At 48.3% G+C, this 20,827-nt stretch overlaps 1 protein-coding gene across 3 annotated transcripts in view; it reads left to right on the forward strand.

Annotated features, from left to right (window-relative positions):
* The window catches only part of LOC140462824 (death-inducer obliterator 1-like), a 176,588-nt gene extending 158,545 nt beyond the window's left edge, over positions 1-18,043 (forward strand). For all 3 annotated transcript variants that reach the window (XM_072556167.1, XM_072556168.1, XM_072556165.1), the window contains 2 exons: positions 561-756; positions 13,991-18,043. In XM_072556167.1, coding sequence (XP_072412268.1) covers positions 561-756; positions 13,991-16,503 — 2,709 coding nt within the window. In that variant the 3' untranslated portion in view covers positions 16,504-18,043. The remainder of the gene's footprint in view (positions 1-560; positions 757-13,990) is intronic.
* The last annotated feature ends 2,784 nt before the right edge of the window (positions 18,044-20,827 follow it).

Raw genomic sequence — 20,827 nt, forward strand, 5'->3', positions numbered from 1 at the left:
TGGAAATTACTGCTTGCTATGAATGAAATAAGCAACTGACGAACATCAGAGAGAAGGTAATGCGGAATGGCTTTAAATTAATTCCTGTAGTTATTCAGCTCAGCTTAGATGAGAGTTTTAAAAGTTTTTTTTGTTCCTGGAAGCTCTGCATTGCACATTTTATATAGGCAAATATTGCTAGTAAAAAGCTTGGACAAATTTGTATGTAATTGAAAAATATGTTCAAGGAGTTAACTTTACAAGGCACACTCATGCAGGCAGTGCAGCTTGATAAGAACATTGTGCAGCATGGCACATTTCTGTGTGTGTACCTAAGCAGAGTTTGCCAGGCCAAAATATTTGAGGTACAGATCAATCATGATTTCATTAAATGGTGGAACAAACTTGAAGGGCAGGATGGTGGTCTCCTGTTCCTCTGGTTCTAAACTCTTGTGATTGTTGAAATTCGGGGGACAAGGGATTCCTTGAGACAATGGGGCTACTTGTTACAGTTCCAGTCTGGCTTTTATTTTAAGTTTTTTTTTCCTTTTTCTTTCTGTTCCTTACCATGGTGAATGCAGGAGGTCTGTCTAATTCGGTTTCACCCAGCCACGGAGGAAGAGGAAGTCACCTACATCTCGCTGTACTCCTACTTCAATAGCCGGGGACGCTTCGGCGTGGTGGCAAATAACGCCAGACACATCAAGGACCTCTATCTAATTCCGCTTGCTGCTAATGACCCGATTCACTCCAAATTATTACCTTTTGAGGGCCCAGGTAAGAGCAGATTATTTAGACACATGAATAGCAAAATGCAAGTTGAACAATAACAAAAACAGCCATAGTTGACCTGTGAACACAACCATATATAGAACACACCCACACTATACTGACACAAACTACATGGTATACCCATATGTCACTTTATAGCAGCAACATTTTTTCAGGTGAAATTTTCCATTTAAAGGCATTTTCTCCTGTTTTCCATTGACAAGAGTTTTTTAACAACATTTGTGAGAACTCTGTTCCCTTCTTTCGATGGTTTGAGGGACCCTGTTATACTCTATACTCTTCTGCCCAGCATTTGAGGGAAGCTAGGTTGAATGCCATTAAACCTAACTGAGTAGTTTGTCAATCAGATTTGAAGGATGGGAGCAGGTGTGTCACATGCTGAAGTGATGTGGCCTCAACTCTTCATAACCACCTTTATATTCCTCCAAACAATACTGATGGATTATCTTATGAAATGTCTAGAGTGCACAGATGCAGTTCCCAATGTTTTGTGGCATTTAAAAGACTAATATTCAAGCCATTAACATGTAAATAACATCTTCCCAGTTCCACTCAGGTATGTGCCGAATCTATAAATCATGCACTTACACAATTATCTGGTCACAATTGGTAGTACAGCAGTTAAAGGATTAAATAATCTAGAAGTCACCATTTGGTATTGTGACTTCCTAGATCCACTCACCTAAATGAATTCTGAAAACAGTAAATTATCATTCAAAACTGTCATGTGGTTTTATAAAATGGAAGTTTTCAGTTCCAGCTGATGCTTTCATTTGCTGTGGGATCTGCGGAAGTGTTTGGTATTGTCAGTCCAGAAGAGAGTGCACTTAGCCTCCAGATATCTCTGCACATTAGAGTGAATGCTGTTTACAATTCTTAAGAACGTAAGAAATAGAGCAGAATGAGCAGTCTTAATTTCAAGATTTTGGTATTTTTTGGCTCATACGAAAATAACTGGAGCAGCTTCATGACATAAAGGTGAGTCCATTCAATTTGAAATATCTGCCATGAGTGTGGCAGCCAACATCCCTGGAAGAGGTGAGCAGAGGTGTAATTTAAGCACAGTTGCCTTGTGTTTCAGTTTATACTTCTATTAACTTTGAAAAATTACTTTATATTTACACAAGAAAAGAGATTTTTTTTCAGAAATTCCATCATTTTATAAGCTTTCACAGTACAGGACTTGTGACTTGTCACTGTGCCATAAACCTTTTTCAGATCTTTTGACACCAAGACTTTTCTGTGGGACTTCTTTTTAAATGACAAATGACCTGATTCTAGTACAGTGCAAATTCCGTAGAACTGGACTCAGTTATGACAGATTCATTGATATTAATTGCACTTTGCATTGAGGTAGTAGAATATTCGAGTCCGCTCAGAACAACAGCTAGAATCCTCAACTACGTGCCTCTTGCATTTATTTTAAAACCTGAAATTTTCTAGGATTTTTATTCGTTTCCTGTCTATGCATACTATTTTGTGTCTCAAGTATGACCTTGAAAAATAGACAAAAGTTTAAAGTTAGACAAAAGTATAATTTTGGTGTTATTTGGAGGTGAAAAGTTCTCTGGTAATTTTAACTCTTTCTGCATCAGGGACTACTTATTCAGCTTCACTGCGTGTTTAGGGTTTGATTTTTTTAGTGTCTGTGGAGCTGATTTTTTTTTACATCTGATAGTTTAATACTTTCATCTGTATATTTTGTGTATACTGCTTTTTTTTTGTTTTCAGTATTGTAACTTCGTTTTTATCATTATTGTTAATAAAGTTATTTCCAGAACATTGCAATTGGGATTCTTGAGTTTGAAGTGTTCAGTGAGGTTGAGTACCTGGCTCTATTTGGCATTCAATAGGTTTGAATCCCAGACTTTTGACAGCTTTTAAGGTTCAGTGCCTTATAACATGGGCATGCGATTCAGTAACTAGCACCAAGATAGGATCTGATGCAGTTTGGAGACTGCATATTTTTTCTTTGCAGCATTTGATGTGGGGGGGGGGTGGAGACTGCTCTGTGCTTCACCTCTGCATTGCTGGATGCCGAGTTTAGATCCTGGTCATAGTGAATGTGGATTCAGTGTTTGGAGGTAACATTTTCACGAACTGTGCTTAACACCAGGGAGGTTTTCTCCTGACTAATATTCATTTCACTTGTAATATCTGTTTCTAAAATGAAATTCCAGAAAATTGCCGTTAGTACCACTTTCGAATGTTAACTTACACAAATGTATAAATTACAACAAAATGATATATTAACAAGGTATCCTTTTTGTCTTTCCTTGTATTCTGTTCTATTTTCTACCTTTTTGTTTTAATTTCCTCTATAGCTATATAAATTTTATTTCATGATCCTCAATGGCTGCCAGTTTTCCCTTTCTCTTCTGATGTTCACTGATACTGCATTATTCACTAACTTCTGAGTCGAATTCAAAACTGATAACACTTGTCCCTTCAGGTTAGTTCATTAAATTGTGTTCATCTGAAACTGAGACTCTGAGGCTGGTGCTGTGCAATTGAAACTGGCACTCTGACATTCAGAGTGCTGTAACAATTTTTAATATCCCATTTGCTGTGATCAGTTCCATTATCTACTTTATATTAGTAAAACTAGACTACATATAATAGCTTTGAGCATTGCTTTACTCCTTTCCTTGTTGATATAACACATTAATATTTGGAAAATGACCTAACTCCATTCTGCTTGGACCTCCCAACCTCCTCAGTATGCATAGTCTGTGGTACCAATTCACACTGTTGATTTGCTGTTACTTTAAACTAAGTTATTACTGTAATAGACCAGCAATGGTTTATTTTATAAAATAATTAGTGATTTTCATTGTGTTCCTGGGTTAAGAGTACCACTTGCAATGCAATATTGCACCATAGATATTCAGAGTTTACCAATGTAGTATGGGATAGAAGTCACATTTAGCAATAGTGCCCTTTTAAAAGGTAATTGGAATCTGAACTATCATCCTTTGTCCTCCAGCATCCCTGACCCCCATCCTCCACCCTCCACTACTGCATAAATGCTGCCCACTCCACACTTCACGTCAGCTCTGATGAAGTGTCCTTTAGACTCTATGTTAACTTGCTTGCTCTCAATGGATGCTGCCTGACCTGCTCTGATCGCCAGCATTTTTCAGTTGGAAATTTATAACCTATCACAGCTTTATGATCATATTAGGTTTCAACAAAATTCAGTTTTGCAGTTTAAAATGTTAGAACTTAGCACATCAATTTAGGGTTTACAGTCCAGAACCAAAATCACCAGCTTATCATCTTTACTTCCTAAAAAATGTAATGACAATTAAATCACCCTGTACAGTACTAAAGCATCAGAAATAATCACAATGAGAGTCTTTGTTTCCATGTCTTTAACATTGTGCTTCTCATGAGAATTAGCAGTAAAATACAGAATTGAATTTATATGGCAATCTTAGGTAAAGACCTTAAGCTTTGCTTTAACTTATGTTCTCATTTAAAATTGAGGATCCTCTTGTAGTCCCAAGCAGGGAATTACTTTTAATGTGAGGTTGGCGTTATGTAGATAAATGCAGTAGTTAGTCTGCATAAAATATAATCCTACAAATTGAAAAGGTAAATTACTACTTAATCTGTTGGTTTCATGAGAATTCTGAATGGAACATGAGAACACATTGCTCTTCAAATATATCCACCTGAACCAATAGAACACCTGTTGAGAGAGTGGGATTTCAGTATTGACACGTCTTCCAAAATCAATGCTATTTTGCCTCAATGCACTGGAACATCAACCTCGATTAGTGCTCAGAGCCTGCAGTAGGATTTGAAGCAGCAAATTTTGTCGACCAAAGTGCTGCTGACTAAGATTAGCTGACATACACAGGATCAGATGTTTTTGACCTCTGAGTCTCAGCATCAGAGGCAGTTCTGTCAGTTTTCTTTTACCATTGTGGGTTTTTTCATTAAAAACTACATATTTAAAAATGTGTGGATTATAAAGTAGCATTTTCTGCAGCTGGCTTTAAGTTTCAAAAGCATTTTTTAAAACTAATATCTTAATTTATAATCTGTAGATCTCATTGAGCTTACAAATCAGCAGTAAAGCAGCAAAGTAACTCTGGGTAGCTATCATTAGTAAGTTTGTTGTAACTTTGAAAACAGGACGGACTTTATTTTGGTTCATTTGAATTAACTCTCCAAGCCTAGACAGAAAACAGAATCCACCAAACTGATGAATTCTTGCTGCAAGACAAACTTTGCAGATAATCACACATTCAATTGGAAGATTGGGTTCCATGGATTTTCAAAATCAGTCAGTGATTTTTAAATGTGAAGGATTCAAAAACAGGGCACGAGTCCAAAATGATTGAGTTGAAGATATCAGACAGGACTTAGTTTTCATCCATGAGTGAGAGACTTGGTTGTGAAAGACCTTTCAAAAATGGTTAGTGAAGCAGACTTCGAACAGTTTCCAGAAATATGTACAGACTGAGTTATTGAAAAATATTTTTCCACCTTAGTAAAACTTTGTCAGAACCCATAGTTCTAAATTAATATTATTCATGGTTTATAAAACCAGATTTAGTCAGCTGAACAAAATAGAATTAAAAGGTAAGTGCTTAGAAATTAACCTTACCTCCTCACCCCCATTTCCATCAAAATTTGAATCCTTCGTTCATCACATCAAGGCTCGGTTTCTGTGAATAGTTGTTTGCTTCAGCCCACCACAGCAATAAATCCATGCAAGGTGGCTGCAGACTGGACCCTCACCCCCCCTCCCCCCCCCCCCCCCACTTTCCCACCCCCATGTTCAATCTTATGTGATTGCACAGAGTAGGCCTATATTCTCTGGGGTTTAGAATAATTTGGAAATGTTAGAAATTCTTAGAGTAGATGGAGAGTCTCGTATTAGAAGAGATGTTGGCATGGTCTCAGAATAATGGTTTATTCTCAATTCAATTTAACACGAAAAATTTTTTCACCCAGAGAGCTGCAAATGCTTGGTAGTTGGGTACTCAAACAGACATGTTTTTAATTTAAATGGATATGGGGATTGGGTGGGAAAATGGAATTAAGGTTGATGGTCATTATAAGATCATAAAACGTAGGAAAAAATGTAGGTCACTCAGCTATCAAGTCTGCTGCACCAGTGAGAAAATTGCTGATCGGATCATCCTCAACTCCACTTTCCTATTGTTTCACTGTAACCCTTTTTTCTCTCACTAATTAAAAATCATCCTAGCTCAGCCTTGAATGTACTTAACAGCCCAGACCCTCGAGCCGTCTGCAGTAAAGAGTTCAAAAGATTCACTATTCTTATAAATTCCTCATCTCTGTATTAAATGGATGACCCCTTATTATATGATTATGCCGTCTGGTCCTGGACTATCCCACAAAAAGAAACAATCTTTCCACATCAATTCCCCAAGAAACTTGTACATTTCAATAAGGTCCTGTCTCATTCTTCGAAACTCCAATGAATATAGGCCCAATCTACTGAACTGAACCTCCATTTAAAAGAAAAATCCTCCATACCCAAGATTAACCCCATGAGCCTTTTCTGGACTGGCTCCAATACTCCACTATATCTTTCATGAGCTAAGGGGACCAATCTTCTTTGCAATATTCTAAGAGCAATAGACCATTTGGCCCATCATGTCTATTCCACTCCCCAGTTAAATCCTGGTCAACAAGATTATTCTAAGCTAGCTTTTTGAGATTCATGCACAAGGATCCACAAATCTTTCTGCTGCAGCATTCTGTCGCGTTTCTCAAGTTAAATAATATCCAGCTCCTGTATTTTTCCTGCCAAAGTGCATAATCTCACATTCCCCCACATTATATTCCATCTGCTATGTCTTTGCTCACTCAGTTAACTTGTCTCTGTACACTTTGTGTTATCCTGACCACTTACCCACCAGCCTATGTTTGTATCATGTACAAACTTGGTAATAGAACATTTATTTTCCTCAACTTGTCTGCAACTCCCAGGTAATTGATATTTGTTTAAATAATTGTGTCCTCAGCACTAATCCTTGTGGCACTCCATTATAATCTCATTAAATGGCAGTGGTATGAAGAAACCTTATTGCTATTGATGTTCCTCATTATTCCCTGCTTACAGGTTGACCTATCCTTGCCTACCATCTCCCCCCCTGCATTCAGTCAGGCTGTGTGCATGGTCGCTTGCTGGTTGCTGGATCACTTTGGCGTCTGCTTCTGTTCCCGGAGTTCTTAACCGCCTTCCTTCCATCTTCCCCATCTACTTACAGAAACCAGCTCTTCAATCGTTGCATTCTTGGATTTCCTTCTCCATGGTATTCTTCTGTAAAATCACTGGAGGGTCTCCTTATATTTGTGAGACACTAGAACAGTGCAGGCTGGAGTTGTATATTCGTCTTGTGTGGGATTTTGTTTGAATTGGAGCCTGGGTATTTGTGACCTGGAATGTATGACCTGAAGGGGAGGAAAGAAGATCATAAAATCATAGACCAGTAACAACTTTCCCATGACTGTGGATAAAGTCTGGAGCTTTAGGAAGAGAGGAGTGAGCCTAATAGAATAGTATCTCTTTCCTATGCCCCAATAAAAGAGCCTGTGCCTAGGGTCCAATGAGCTGAATTCTATCGGTCTGAGGTATGCGTAACCTGCTCCGAGTTGGAAATAGAAGTTGTCAGCTACTGATCGTGTGCATCCACCCGAAGAGCGGATGTGATGGCCTCACAGCCATAGGAAAGGAGTTCTTGTCAGCAGATGCATGGTAGCAGTTCACCCAGGGATCAGGCAGTGGTCACCGCGAGTGGGTGGAGGGAGCCGAAGCTGCCTACTGCTCTCGCCGAGAATCAAAGCCCGGGGGAAATGGTGCCAAGATTCGGTTGTGGGGAGCTCCTCAGTTACCGCCCCAATTGGTCAGTGTGAGTAAGAGGGTTGGGGCTAAGCGGCTATTGAAGAAGGTGATAACACTGGGCTCGGGGTTAGAGGTGGAGAAAATTAGCGAATATGAGTGAATCCCTTTAGATGTTTTTATCGTTACCTGTCAGCCTCGGAGCTGCAGGACAAGCGGCGGATTTTAAGCAGTTTTTGTGTACAATGTTTAATGAGAGGAGCTGTTTGTGCTGGTACTTTCACTTCGTCTCACTAAGAATCACCGCCGCTTTCACGTCCCTGAATTTTATTTCTCCATGTCCTGCAAATTATGCTCTCCCCGCAAATACTTGTCGGGTCATTGTTTATAACAGAATCTGCCTGTTTTATTAATGTATTCATGGGTCCTGGGCGCCGCTGGCTGGACCAGTGTTGATGACCCAGCCATAGTGCTCTCTGAGGGCATACTCCAGGACTGAGACCCGGCATCCTTTCCTTTCAGGCACTGCTTTCCTAATCGCATTTAAGCGGATGAAAATACTCCACCCTCCCAAGGGTTTTGTTTTTGTCATTAGGTTTCTCAAAAACAACGGAGAGCAGTTTAATTCTAACGGTCTTACATAAATGTCGCTCTTTTCAGCTGATTGGTTACTATCCCCATGAAGCTGGTGTCCTGTCCCAAACACTACCGTCTTTACCGTCAATTAAAACTGGTAAATTATGAATGTAATCGGATTCTCTGATAACCAGCTTCAGTTATACAGCAATTTGAGATTGAAGGGAGTTGCCAGGAGAAAGATGTTCCGTTTTGGTGTTGGTCCTCTTCAGAGCACATTTGTACCAGTCACAGCCTCGCCTTCCAGCGGCCAGAAAACCAGCTTTCCAGCAGGCAGTCTGACCAGGTATTCTCTCGCTTTTCATCTTTTATAAAGCATCATGACGGGAGCAGCGGTTTCACCGGCAGCTCTCAGACCTTGGTCTGTGCGTTTCCTAGTTTGTAAAACCACAACCTGCTTACAGGAATCCTCGGCCATGGACCGGGGACGGAGGCGAGAATCTGGTGGGAAGGTTGTGACTGGGGGCGGGGGTGACTTCAGATGATTTCTCTTTCAGCTTCCTTTGCTTGTTATTAGGAACCCGGTCCATGAGCCATAGGTATTGATTCTACCCATCGCTTCCCCGCTATTCCACTCCGAGGAGGGAGGGAGGGAGGAAAACATAGTCTCATGGGCGTAGGCTAGGAACCCTGTTTAATTCTCTTGCTCCTTGTGCAGTTTCTTCCAATCTGTTCTCTGCTGGCATCAGTGAGCTCGATCCAGCATCCGGTCGGTTTTGTCCCGGGAGTTTTTAGTTGGGTGTTTGGATTTGACTGTTCGTGCTCTGGTGGTCTTGCTGTCACTGCGGAAATGGACTTGGCGCTGTGTACCTTCGCTCGGTCTGTCTTTCCTGGCGATTTTAGGTGGTAGTTTTCCAGGGGAAACTTGTCTTAGGAAGGGGTAGTGATGCTGGTATCTGTGTGCGAGTGAAGTCAAAGCTCAGTCACCGACACTATCCAGGGTGATGCTCAGGGGTATAAAGCAGGAAGTACTGAAACAGCTCATTAAAACACGTGGAGAACTGTACCAATATTTGAAATCCGGGCTGCTGTCAGCCAGGAGATTTGTTACCGCGGTTTGTGGGAGCTTGCTGTGCTCAGGTTAGGTTGCCACGTTTGCCTACTTTACAACAAATCTGCCCCCCCCCCCCCCCCCCCTTGGCATCATCTTGAAAAACAAAGATTGTGAAATATCTTGAGGCGATGAGTAAGTGGGCGTTCAGTCTCCCCGTTAAACCCTTCATCCTGCACAGGCTCTGCGTTGTTGATGTGAACTCACTCACTCACTCAGCCGTGTGGTCTGAATTCTTGCGATTGAAGCTCCTCGATGCACCAGCTGTGAAGACCGGTTTGAATCCACTCGATTCCGGATTGAAGTTTACCCGCACTCGGATTGGCACGGGTTTGAAATGGGAGGGAGCGACTGAGGAGCGTTCGTGTGCCTTCTCTTTATCTGCTGTTTCCATTCACACCTGACCGGAACCAACAGTGCCCGAGCGCGTCACTGATTCCCACCTGAGTTTAAGGAGATTCTCAAGTCAAGCTTTCTGTTTAAATATGGTTATTTATATCGGTTATTAATTCAATTTGAAAGGTGTAAGCCTCTAACAGGTTGATATCCCAGCTGCAGAGTGTGGCTCCTGCGCTGAGCTTTGTGTAAACGGTATACAGATGAGGAATGGAAACCGCTGGGATTGCAGTAGTTTGGAAGACTGTATAATCCCTGTTTTTCAGGGATGATCCGCAACTCCGCCTTTCACAGGGAAAAAAAAGACCCCTCCCCTTCACTACGCACACTCTGTCCAACATTTCACACTCTATAGTCGCCCCCCCCGCCCGCCCCCGCCATCAACACTACCGCCACGTTACACTTTGTCCGTCACTGTTCCCATCACCAACCTCCCTCTCTCCATCATTCCCCACACTTCTCCAATCGCTCTCCCCAGTCACTCTTTCCTCCCCCCACCTTCCCCAGTCACACTTCTCCCCCACCTTCCCCAGTTACTCTTTCCCCCTTTCCAATCACTTTTTCTCCCCACCTTCCCCAGTCGCTTGTTCCCCCACCCCATCCCCAGTCACACTTCTCCCACCCCCCCCCCCCACCTTCCCTAGTCTCTTTCCCCCCCACCCAACTTTCCCCAGTCACTCTCCCCCTCACCTTCCCCAGTCACACTTGGTACCCCACCTTCCCCAGTCATACTTACCCCCCCCCCACCTTCCCCAGACACTGTTCTCCCCCCCACCTTCCCCGGTCACTGTTCCCCCCCCCCCCCCACCTTCCCCAGTTACTCTTTCCCCCTTCCCCAGTCACTTTTTCTCCCCACCTTCCCCAGTCGCTTGTTCCCCCATCCCATCCCCAGTCACACCCCCCCCTCCACCTTCCCTAGTCTCTTTCCCCCCCCCTAACTTTCCCCAGTCACTCTCCCCCCTCACCTTCCCCAGTCACACTTGGTACCACACCTTCCCCAGTCATACTTACCTTCCCCAGACACTGTTCTCCCCCCCCACCTTCCCCAGACACTGTTCTCCCCCCCCACCTTCCCCAGTCACTCTTCATCCCCCCCCACCATCCCTAGTCTCTTCTCCCCCCCCCACTTTCCCCAGTCACTCTTCTCCCCCCCCCCCACCATCCCTAGTCTCTTCTCACCCCCCCTCCACCTTCCCCAGTCACACTTTTCCCCCCTCCACCTTCCCCAGTTACTCTCCCCCCTCACCTTCCCCAGTCACACTTGGTACCCCACCTTCCCCAATCACACTTACTCCCCCCCCACCTTCCCCAGTCACTGTTTCTCCCCCCCCACCTTCCCCAGTCACTGTTTCTCCCCCCCCCCACCTTCCCCAGTCACTCTTCTTCCCCCCCCCGACCTTCCCTAGTCTATCTTTCCCTTCTCCCCCCCCCCCACCTTCACCAGTTTCCCCAGTCACTCTTCCCCCCCCCCCCCCACCTTCCCCAATCACACTCCCAGCCCACCTTCCCCAGTCACTCTTCCCCCCTCACCTTCCCCAGTCACACTTGGTACCCCACCTTCCCCAGTCACACTCACCCCCCGCACTTTCCCCAGACACTCTTCTCTTCCCCCCCCCACCACTTTCCCCAGTCACTCTTTTTCCCCCTCCCCCACCACCTTCCCCAGTCACTCTTTCCCTCCCCCACCACCTTCTCCAGTCACTCTTCCCTCTTCCCCCTCCCCCACCACCTGCCCCGGTCACTCTTCCCTCTCCCCTGCCCCAGTCTCTTTCCCCTCCTGAACCTGCCTCAGTCACACTTCCTCCTCCTCCTCCTCCCCCTTCCTGTCACTCTTCTCCCCCCACCTTCCCCCAGTCACTCTTCACTCCTCCCCACTCTTCTCCTCCCCACTCTTCACTCTTCCCCCTTCCCCCAGTCACTCTTCCCCCAGTCGCTCTTCCCCCAGTCGCTCTTCCCCCAGTCGCTCTTCCCCCAGTCGCTCTTCCCCCAGTCGCTCTTCCCCCAGTCGCTCTTCCCCCAGTCGCTCTTCCCCCAGTCGCTCTTCCCCCAGTCGCTCTTCCCCCAGTCGCTCTTCCCCCAGTCGCTCTTCCCCCAGTCGCTCTTCCCCCAGTCGCTCTTCCCCCAGTCGCTCTTCCCCCAGTCGCTCTTCCCCCAGTCGCTCTTCCCCCAGTCGCTCTTCCCCCAGTCGCTCTTCCCCCAGTCGCTCTTCCCCCAGTCGCTCTTCCCCCAGTCGCTCTTCCCCCAGTCGCTCTTCCCCCAGTCGCTCTTCCCCCAGTCGCTCTTCCCCCAGTCGCTCTTCCCCCAGTCGCTCTTCCCCCAGTCGCTCTTCCCCCCCCCAGTCGCTCTTCCCCCCCCCCAGTCGCTCTTCCCCCCCAGTCGCTCTTCCCCCCCAGTCACTCTTTCCCCCCCCCCCGTCACACTTTCCCCACCCCCCCCGTCACACTTTCCCCACCCCCCCGTCACTCTTTCCCCACCCCCCCGTCACTCTTTCCCCACCCCCCCGTCACTCTTTCCCCACCCCCCCGTCACTCTTTCCCCACCCCCCCGTCACTCTTTCCCCACCCCCCCGTCACTCTTTCCCCACCCCCCGTCACTCTTTCCCCACCCCCCGTCACTCTTTCCCCACCCCCCCGTCACTCTTTCCCCACCCCCCCGTCACTCTTTCCCCACCCCCCGTCACTCTTTCCCCACCCCCCCGTCACTCTTTCCCCACCCCCCCGTCACTCTTTCCCCACCCCCCCGTCACTCTTTCCCCACCCCCCCGTCACTCTTTCCCCACCCCCCCAGTCACTCTTCCCCCCCCACCCCGTCACTCTCTTCCCCCCCCCACCCCGTCACTCTCTTCCCCCCCCACCCCGTCACTCTCTTCCCCCCCCCCCCCGTCACTCTCTTTCCCCCCCCCCGTCACTCTCTTTCCCCCCCCCCCGTCACTCTCTTTCCCCCCCCCCGTCACTCTCTTTCCCCCCCCCGTCACACTCTTCCCCCCCGCCCAAGTCACTCTTCCCCCCCCCCCCCCAAGTCACTCTTTTTTCCCCCCCCGTCACTCTTTTTTCTCCCCCCCCAGTCACTCTTTCTTCTCCCCCCCCAGTCACTCTTTCTCCCCCCCCAGTCACTCTTTCTCCCCCCCCCCCAGTCACTCTTTCTCCCCCCCCAGTCACTCTTTCTTCTCCCCCCCCAGTCACTCTTTCTCCCCCCCCAGTCACTCTTTCTTCTCCCCCCCCAGTCACTCTTTCTCCCCCCCCAGTCACTCTTTCTCCCCCCCCAGTCACTCTTCTCCCCCCCAGTCACTCTTCTCCCCCCCCCCACCTTCCCCCAGTCACTCTTCTCTCCTCCCCCAGTCACTCCTCCTCCTCCTCCTCCTCCCCTTCCCCTTCACAAGTTACTCTTCTTTCCTCCCCCTCCCCCAGTCACACTTCCTCCTCCTCCAGTCACTCTCTTCCTCCTCCCCCCAACTTTCTCCACCATGTCCCCTCCTTTGTCGCTAATCTCCTTTCCCTCTCACTCAACCTGTTTCCTCTCCCCATTTCTCACCCTTGAACCCCTTTTTCCATCCCCTTCCCTATTACTTGCACTCCACTCCACCCTTACACTTCTTTCTATCCCCTTGTCCCTCCTTTCCAGTTTCACTTTACTGACCCCTTGCCCCACCCCAACTTTCTCGTTCTCTCTTTTTTTCTACTGTCCCTTGAAGCCAAGTTGGATCTGCACTATGGATTTTTGCAGCCATTCTGTACGAGGGCAGTTGGGAAGTTGCTCTATTACCTGAGACAGGGATTAACCCCTAGCTCAGTGACTAGGGCTTCATCCACACTTTACTATCGCCCCCTTAACCCACCCCCTTAACCCAGCCACTCAGTGCTTTGCTAGCCTTCCCACAATCTTCACCCATCTCTCCCTTACCCCTCACACCTTTCGCCCACCCCTCAGCTGCCTACATCTTCCTCTCTACTCCCATGCTACAGCCTCTGTCCCCTCCCCCTTCCTTCCCCTCCTTTCTCTCCCCCCCCCCCCCCCACCCCCCCAATCTGTCTTCAGTGTCTACATCCCAGACTCCTACCTGTAGCTCCCTTCGGTACCGCTCACTCCTCTATCCCTTAGTCCCTATCCCTCAGCCTACCAACCTACACATACCCCCCCCCCCCACCCACACACACACACACCCACACACACACACTAACTGGAGTTATTGTTTTCACAGTGCGGGCCGCTCTTGCAGTAGAGTTGCCGCCTGGTGTGTGGGTATTGGTGAAGTTTTGTATGGTCTCTTCTCTAACCTGTTCTCTCTCTGTCTCTGTGTGTGTGTGTGTCAGGGTTGGAGAAGAGCCGCCCGAACCTCATCCTGGGCTTGGTGATCCGACAGAAAGGGAAACGCCGTCCGCTGGAACCTGAGCCCGAGCCCGAGCGAGGGGACACTGCCCTGGCCGAGGACAAGAGGAGCCGGCTCGTTACTCGGGAGGAGTCCCCCGTGCCCCCGGTGCCAGCCAGCAGGGAGGGCAAGCCTGGCCGGGCTCCTTATGGCGAGGGGGCAGTGGCTGCCACTCCCCCGGGCTCTCCCCCGTCTGAAGCCGAGTCAGAAGTGCCGCCGGCCGCCTCCAAAGCCGCCGCCGCTCCCCCGGCTCCGGGAAAGGTGGCCAATCCTCTGCAGCACATCCTCCAGACCCTCTTCGGGGCCAAGAAGAGTTTCGAGAAGGTGAAGGAGCCGAGCCCGGAGCCCGAGGCCCAGGCGCCGGGAGCAGGAGCAGGAGCAGCGCCCCTCCTGGATCCCATCGTCCAGCAGTTCGGCCAGCTCCAGGAAGACAAGCCCCCGGAGCCTGAGGATGATGACAACCGGCCGTACGACCCGGAGGAGGAGTACAAGCCCGAGGCGGACACCCCGTACGACCCGGCGGACGAGACCATCCTGGAGGAGGCGATGGTGCCCATGGCCGGGGAGGCGGGCACTGGCGAAGCAAAGGCCAAGGGCATGGAGCTGGGGGCCGAGCTGTACATGAGCTCCTCGCTGCAGGAGCAGCAGAAGATGCTGGAGAGCCTGAACCAGCAGATTGAGGAGCAGACCCGGCAGGTGGAGGAGCAGGAGGAAGCTCTCCGCCAACAGAGAGCGGCGGTCGGAGTCTCTATGGCTTGTTTCTCTGTCTCCGATGCCCTGATGTCCCCTCCGGCCAAACCCGCCTCTTTCAAAGCCGAGCTCTTCGAGGTGCCCGAGCCCGGCGTGGGGCAGTTGCCAGGCCTGGAGTCCACTGGCCTCTCCCAAATGATCGACCAGAGCAGGGACCCCCGTCAAGCTGCCGTCAGGAGGCTGGCTCCTGGCCGAGCGGCCGGGGAAGCTGTAGCCCTCCCGGTCGATCAGCCCGCCGCCACTGCACCTTACAATAGCCCCAGGCTCCAGGAGGTCGCTCCCCAGGAGCTCCCTGGCCCAAGCCAGCAACACGCAGAGGGGCCCAGCCCCAACCCGCCAACCCTCTGGGCCAATGAGGAGCCCAGGGCAACGGTGGAGGCCCTTCAGCCCCCCTTGTCCCAGGAAGCATCCCCTGGGCCGGGCGGCCTCTCCCAGCCTTTCCCCCTGGTGGAACAGGCTCCTTTCCCAGCTCTCCAGCCTGCTCCCAAAGGCCTATTACCCACTCCTACCCTGCCCCCGCTCCTAGGTACCTCTTACCCTGGGGATCGGCCCGCCTTCCCCTCACCTCCACGTGGCTCCCAATCTTTTGGCAACTCTCAGGAGAATTTCCACCCCGGGAACATGCAGCAACCCCTGGGCCCTTTTCCAAATTTCCAACATCCCAACAACAGCCAACACCTCCCTCGGAAAGCATCGGATTTTATCCGGGAACCGGGACCCGCTTTCCAGAGCCTTAAACCCATGCCCCTGTTCCCCAGAGGGGCCCCTGTTCCTCGATATCGCTTCTCAGGCCAGGGCTTCAACCAGTCTCCCCATCCCATGGGAAACCAGCCCCCACACCCCATGGGAAACCAGCCCCCACACCCCATGGGAAACCAGCCCCCACACCCCATGGGAAACCAGTCGCCCCACCCCATGGGAAACCAGCCCCTACACCAAATGGGAAACCAGTCTCCCCATCCCATGGGAAACCAGCCCTTACACCAAATGGGAAACCAGTCTCCCCACCCCATGGGAAACCAGCCCCCACACCCAATGGGGAACCAGTCTCCCCATCCCATGGGAAACCAGCCCCCCCACCCAATGGGGAACCAGTCCCCAGCGCCGCACGAATTGCACTCTGCTCCTGGCTCGGGTCTTAAGGACTCTGAGAGATTGGGGGGTCCTGGCCCAGATTCCCGGGACCGAGAGAGAGCACGGCCGTACCCCGGCAGGGGGCGGGACGGCCGGAGGGAACGGCCTGAGAACCGTTATCCGGATGAGCGGTTCCGCAGGGGAGAGGAGAGGAGGAGAGACCGGGAATACGGACGGCCCTGGGAACGAGAACGTGGCCGAGCGTGGAACCGGGACTGGGAGCGGAACAGGGAGAGGGACAGGAACAGAAGCAGGAGCAGGGAGAGGGAGCACGACCGGGACAGGTACCGGAGGAGGGAGCGGGAGCGGGGCCGAGACAGAGAGCGGAGCAGAGACAAGGAGAGAGAGCGCGGAAGAGAGAAGGACCATGATAGAACTAAAGAGAGGGAGCGGCGAGAGGGCAGCGGGAAAGCCAGCGAACAGGACAAGGAGAGGGAGCGGCGAGAGAATAGCAGCAAGAACAACGAGCAAGAGAAAGAGAAGGGCCGAGAGGGCAGGAGCAGCGAGCAGGAGAAGGAGAGTGAGGACAGTAAGAAAGTGGTGGCGGCAGACAGCACGAAAGCAGCATCGTGAGGCTGTCTGCTGTGGTTCGGACACTCAGAGACTGCCCGGAGAGGGACACACTGGGCAGTACCCTCCGCCCTCAACCACTTGCCCCAGTGCACGGTTCCACAATGTCTTCGGCTCACTACAAAAACAAAACCAATTGCGATGTTCTCATCGGGGCGAGTTCTCTTTAATCTTTCTGAAATGAGAACCTTCCCCCTACCCCCCCCCCCCCCCAAACCTCCGAGCAGGGGCTGGTTAAAGTGCACCGACCCAGTAACATTGATCACAGCAATGAAGCCGAGCCGCTGGGTGCTCTCTCAATGTTCGTGTGCGGTATCTGAATGTCCCCCATTGCCCCTGTCCGGGCTGGAGGATATCGGTCTTTGTTGACCAAGGTCTGCACGGAACCTGTCATCAGTTAAATCCGAACCCAGCTCGGCTGTCTCATTGTGGCTGGTTGGACGGAAGCTGGAACCCTGGAAGGTGGTGGACAGAGTCAGCAGCCGCTGTGTGGAGAAGCGCGGGTTCAATGTTTCACATCAATGGCTTGACCATCCAACCTGTCCCTCTCCCCACAGGAGCTGCTCACTCTCTTCAGCATGCTGTGATTTTTGAAACAAAATTTAAACTCTTTGGTTTCCGTTTTTCTAGCCGCACATTGGGTTGAAACGTGCGTTTTTCATAAACCTCGGAACGAATTCTGAATGAAATATGCGGATTCTGAATGAAATGTTGACGCTGTTAAATTGGTGGGGTGGGGGTTGTAATCGAGTTCTCCAGATCCACTCACGGGACGGGGAAATCTGGGGGAGAGCCAGCTTCTCATTGGTTTGTAATATAGTTTCTTTTCTAATTCACTGATCAATTTTTCTAAGGACTTCACAGTGTAACCATGAACTCCATGTGGTGTCCCTCTGTCCTGGTTGTAGGGCAGTCAATTCCTGAAGCAAGAGATTCCCCTTCCTGTCCCGGACGGATCATCTTTGTTTCTGTTTTGTATTTCTGTCTATATTTAAAATAAAATAGACTGCACCTAAAAGGGAAGCTCAGGTAAAGACAGAAAGTTGTGTGTGTGGCGACACTGCACCAAGTGTAGGTCGCTACTTTTATTAACAGGTTTGTAAAAAGTCTGCGAAGACATGCAAATTTTCGCAGTTTATCTGCCGACAGGAATCTCCGAGACCCCGGGATTTGTGGTGGGAATGTGGTTCCAATTTCCTTCCGCTATCACTTGGACTTCTACATTCTCCAGACCATTATCCGATGTTCTACACCGAAGGCGAGTTATCATCAGTGTGCAAAAAGATTTCTCCCCAACTTTAATATTTACCGAATATTTCTGTCTTACCACTAGCTTTTCTAATCTTGTACAATTCGGGGTGAGTCTCTGATTCAGTCGCGGAGCTCAAAGTGCATTTGCCCGCATTGTTTTTTTTTGTAATAGTATGTGTGTTACCGAAAACAGCAAACTATCACTGAATATAAACCGGATTTGATTTGCTTAAAGGGGCTAAACGAAAATGTACAGTACAATTAAAAGAAAAAAACAAACAAAATTTTTAAATATACGGCTGGAGTGTGATTTTACCCGGAGGCGGAATTGGGAGCTGGTTGGGTTAATTTTGGGGCCTTACCCGGAGTACCTGCGTGGTCATCTGCCCAAGAGACAGGTCTGGTTGGTGCAATCCAGTGTCAAGTTCATGAAGGGAGGCGATTCTGGATGCCCACAGAGGTAAACATTTAAAGCAGGTGGCCTTTACTCTGCACCAAGACACTGGAGGAGATGTTGAGGGAACGAATTCCAAAGGACAGTTAACTCTTCACCGCTGCAGATTCCCATTGCTGATTTTTAAGGTGATAAACTTAAAATTGTCCAAATAATGCCTTTCTAATGATTTTGCTTCGCCTCTCCAAATCTCTTTGCTGTCGTTTTGCATCCTCCTCACAGCTCAAATTTCCCCCTCCTCTCCGTCACCCTCAAAATTGGAAATATTATACGTGGTTGCCAAATCCAATATTTAGATTGTGAACTGCTGGGGATCAAGCACCTACCCTGTAGCAACCCGCTGGTCACAGCCTGCCATTCAATTTCTGCTGTGTTTTCTTAACCAATCCTCATCACCAATATCCCACGTTTTATTTTGTGTTTACTAAACTCCTACCTGGAATCTATCTGACAATCCAAATACACATTTACTGGTTCTCATTTAATTTGCTGGGCTAAGACCATCTCAAAGCGAAAATCTCAGGTTTGTCAACATTTATGTCACTTTCATAAATCAAGTTGACTGTCCAATCAGATTGTTATTTATTAAGTGTCCAGAGTCATACAGCAGGTTATTCAGTCCAACTTGTCCACGCCAATCAAACATCCCAATCTGACTTCATCTCATTTGCTAGCATTCAGCCCATATCTTCGCAACCTTTCCTGTCCAGATGCCTTTTAAATGTTATAATCGTACTGCCTCTACTTCCTCTGGCAGCCTGTTCCGTACTTGCATGATTCTCTATGTGAAAAAGTTTCCCTTCAGGTTCTTTTTAAACCTTGCCCCTCACCTTAAACCTATGCCCTCTAGTTTTGGAATCTCCTACTCTAGGGGAAAAAAAGACCTTGGTTATTCATCCTGTCCATGCCCCTCATGATTTTATACTCTTTCATAAGGTGTCCCCTCGGCCTCTGACACTCCAGGCAAAAAAAAACACCCCAGTTTATCCAGCCTCTCTCTATAACTCAAACCCTCCAGTATTTTTATAATAGATCTAGTATTTTAGGAGGGTCTTGTACCACGGTGATAATATCCCCTATTTCTGGGCCAGGAAGCCCAGGTTCAAATCCCACCAGTTCCAGAGGTGCATTGTAACATCCTTGAACAGACTGATTAAAAGAATCTAGCATTTTCCATAGTACTGATGTCAGGCTAACAGATTTATTGCTTTCTCCTTCCTTTAAGTGGTAGAGCCATGTTTGCAGCCTTCCAATCTACTGGCATCCCTTTAGAATCTATAGAATTTTGAAAGATGGTCAGCAGCACATTTACTATTTCTGAAACCACCTCTCTGTGCTCGGATGCAGATCAGAGTCCTAAGATGCGTCAATTTCCAGTCCCATTCATTTATCCAGTATTACTTTCTTCCTAATACTCTATTCGCTTTCCTCATTCTGATTAGTCTCTTGGACTTCTATTATTTCTGATCGATTTCTTGTATCTTTCTTTGAAAATAGACACAAAATAACTTTTTCTTTGCCATTTTCCATTATAATACTCCTGTCTCTGCCTATAATAAACCCACATTTGTATCCCTATTACATACCTATTGAAACTTTTACAGTTCATTTCTATGATTCTTGTATCATATTCTTATCTCCCTTTTTCAATTTATTTCTCCTCTACAACTATAAAGTGGCAGAGCAGAAGTATGCCATTGGGCCTATTAAGTCTGCTTTGCCATTCAATGAGCTCATGGGTGATCTGATAATCCTCAAATCCACTTTTCTCATAACCCTTGATTCCCTTACAGGCTTATCTCAGCCTTGAACACATGTAATAAACCAGCTTCAAAAGTCCTCTGCAGTGAAGAATTCCACAGATATAGCACAATCGGCCATTACGGAGACATGGATAGAACAGGGACGGGAATGGCTGTTGCAGGTTCCGGGATTCTGATGTTTCAGTAAGAACAGAGAAGATGGTAAAAGAGGGGGAGGTGTGGCATTGTTGATCAGGGACAATATTACAGTTGTAGAAAGGATGTTTGGGGACTTGTTAACTGAGGTAGTATGGGCTGAGGTTAGAAACAGGAAAAGAGAAGTCACCATGCTGGGAGTTTTCTATAGGCCTCTGAATAGTCCCAGAGATGTAGAGGAAAGGATAGCAAAGATGATTCTCGATAGGAGTGAGAGAGGAAGTTGTCATGGGGGACTTCAACTATCCAAATATTGACTGGGATCACTACAGTACGAGTACTACAGATGGGTCAGTTTTTGTCCAGTGTGTTCAGGAGGGCTTCCTGACACAGTATGTAGACAGGCCTACAAGGGGCGAAGCCACTTTAGATTTAGTACTGGGTAACGAGCCTGGCCAGGTGTTAGATTTGGAAGTAGGTGATCACTTTGGAGACAGCGATCACAATTCTGTCAGGTTTACTTCAGTGATGGAAAGGGATAGGTGTACTCCACCGAGCAAGAGTTACAGCCGGGGGGAAGGGAAATTACAATGCAATTAGGAAAGACTTAGGAAGCGTAGAATGGGGAAGGAAACTGCAGGGGATGAGCACATTAAAAATGTAGAGCTTATTCAAGGAAAAGCTCCTGTGTGTCCTAGATAAGTGTGTACCTGTCAGGCAGGGA

This window comes from Chiloscyllium punctatum, chromosome 37, assembly GCF_047496795.1.
Source record: "Chiloscyllium punctatum isolate Juve2018m chromosome 37, sChiPun1.3, whole genome shotgun sequence".
NCBI classification, from domain to species: Eukaryota; Metazoa; Chordata; class Chondrichthyes; order Orectolobiformes; family Hemiscylliidae; genus Chiloscyllium; species Chiloscyllium punctatum.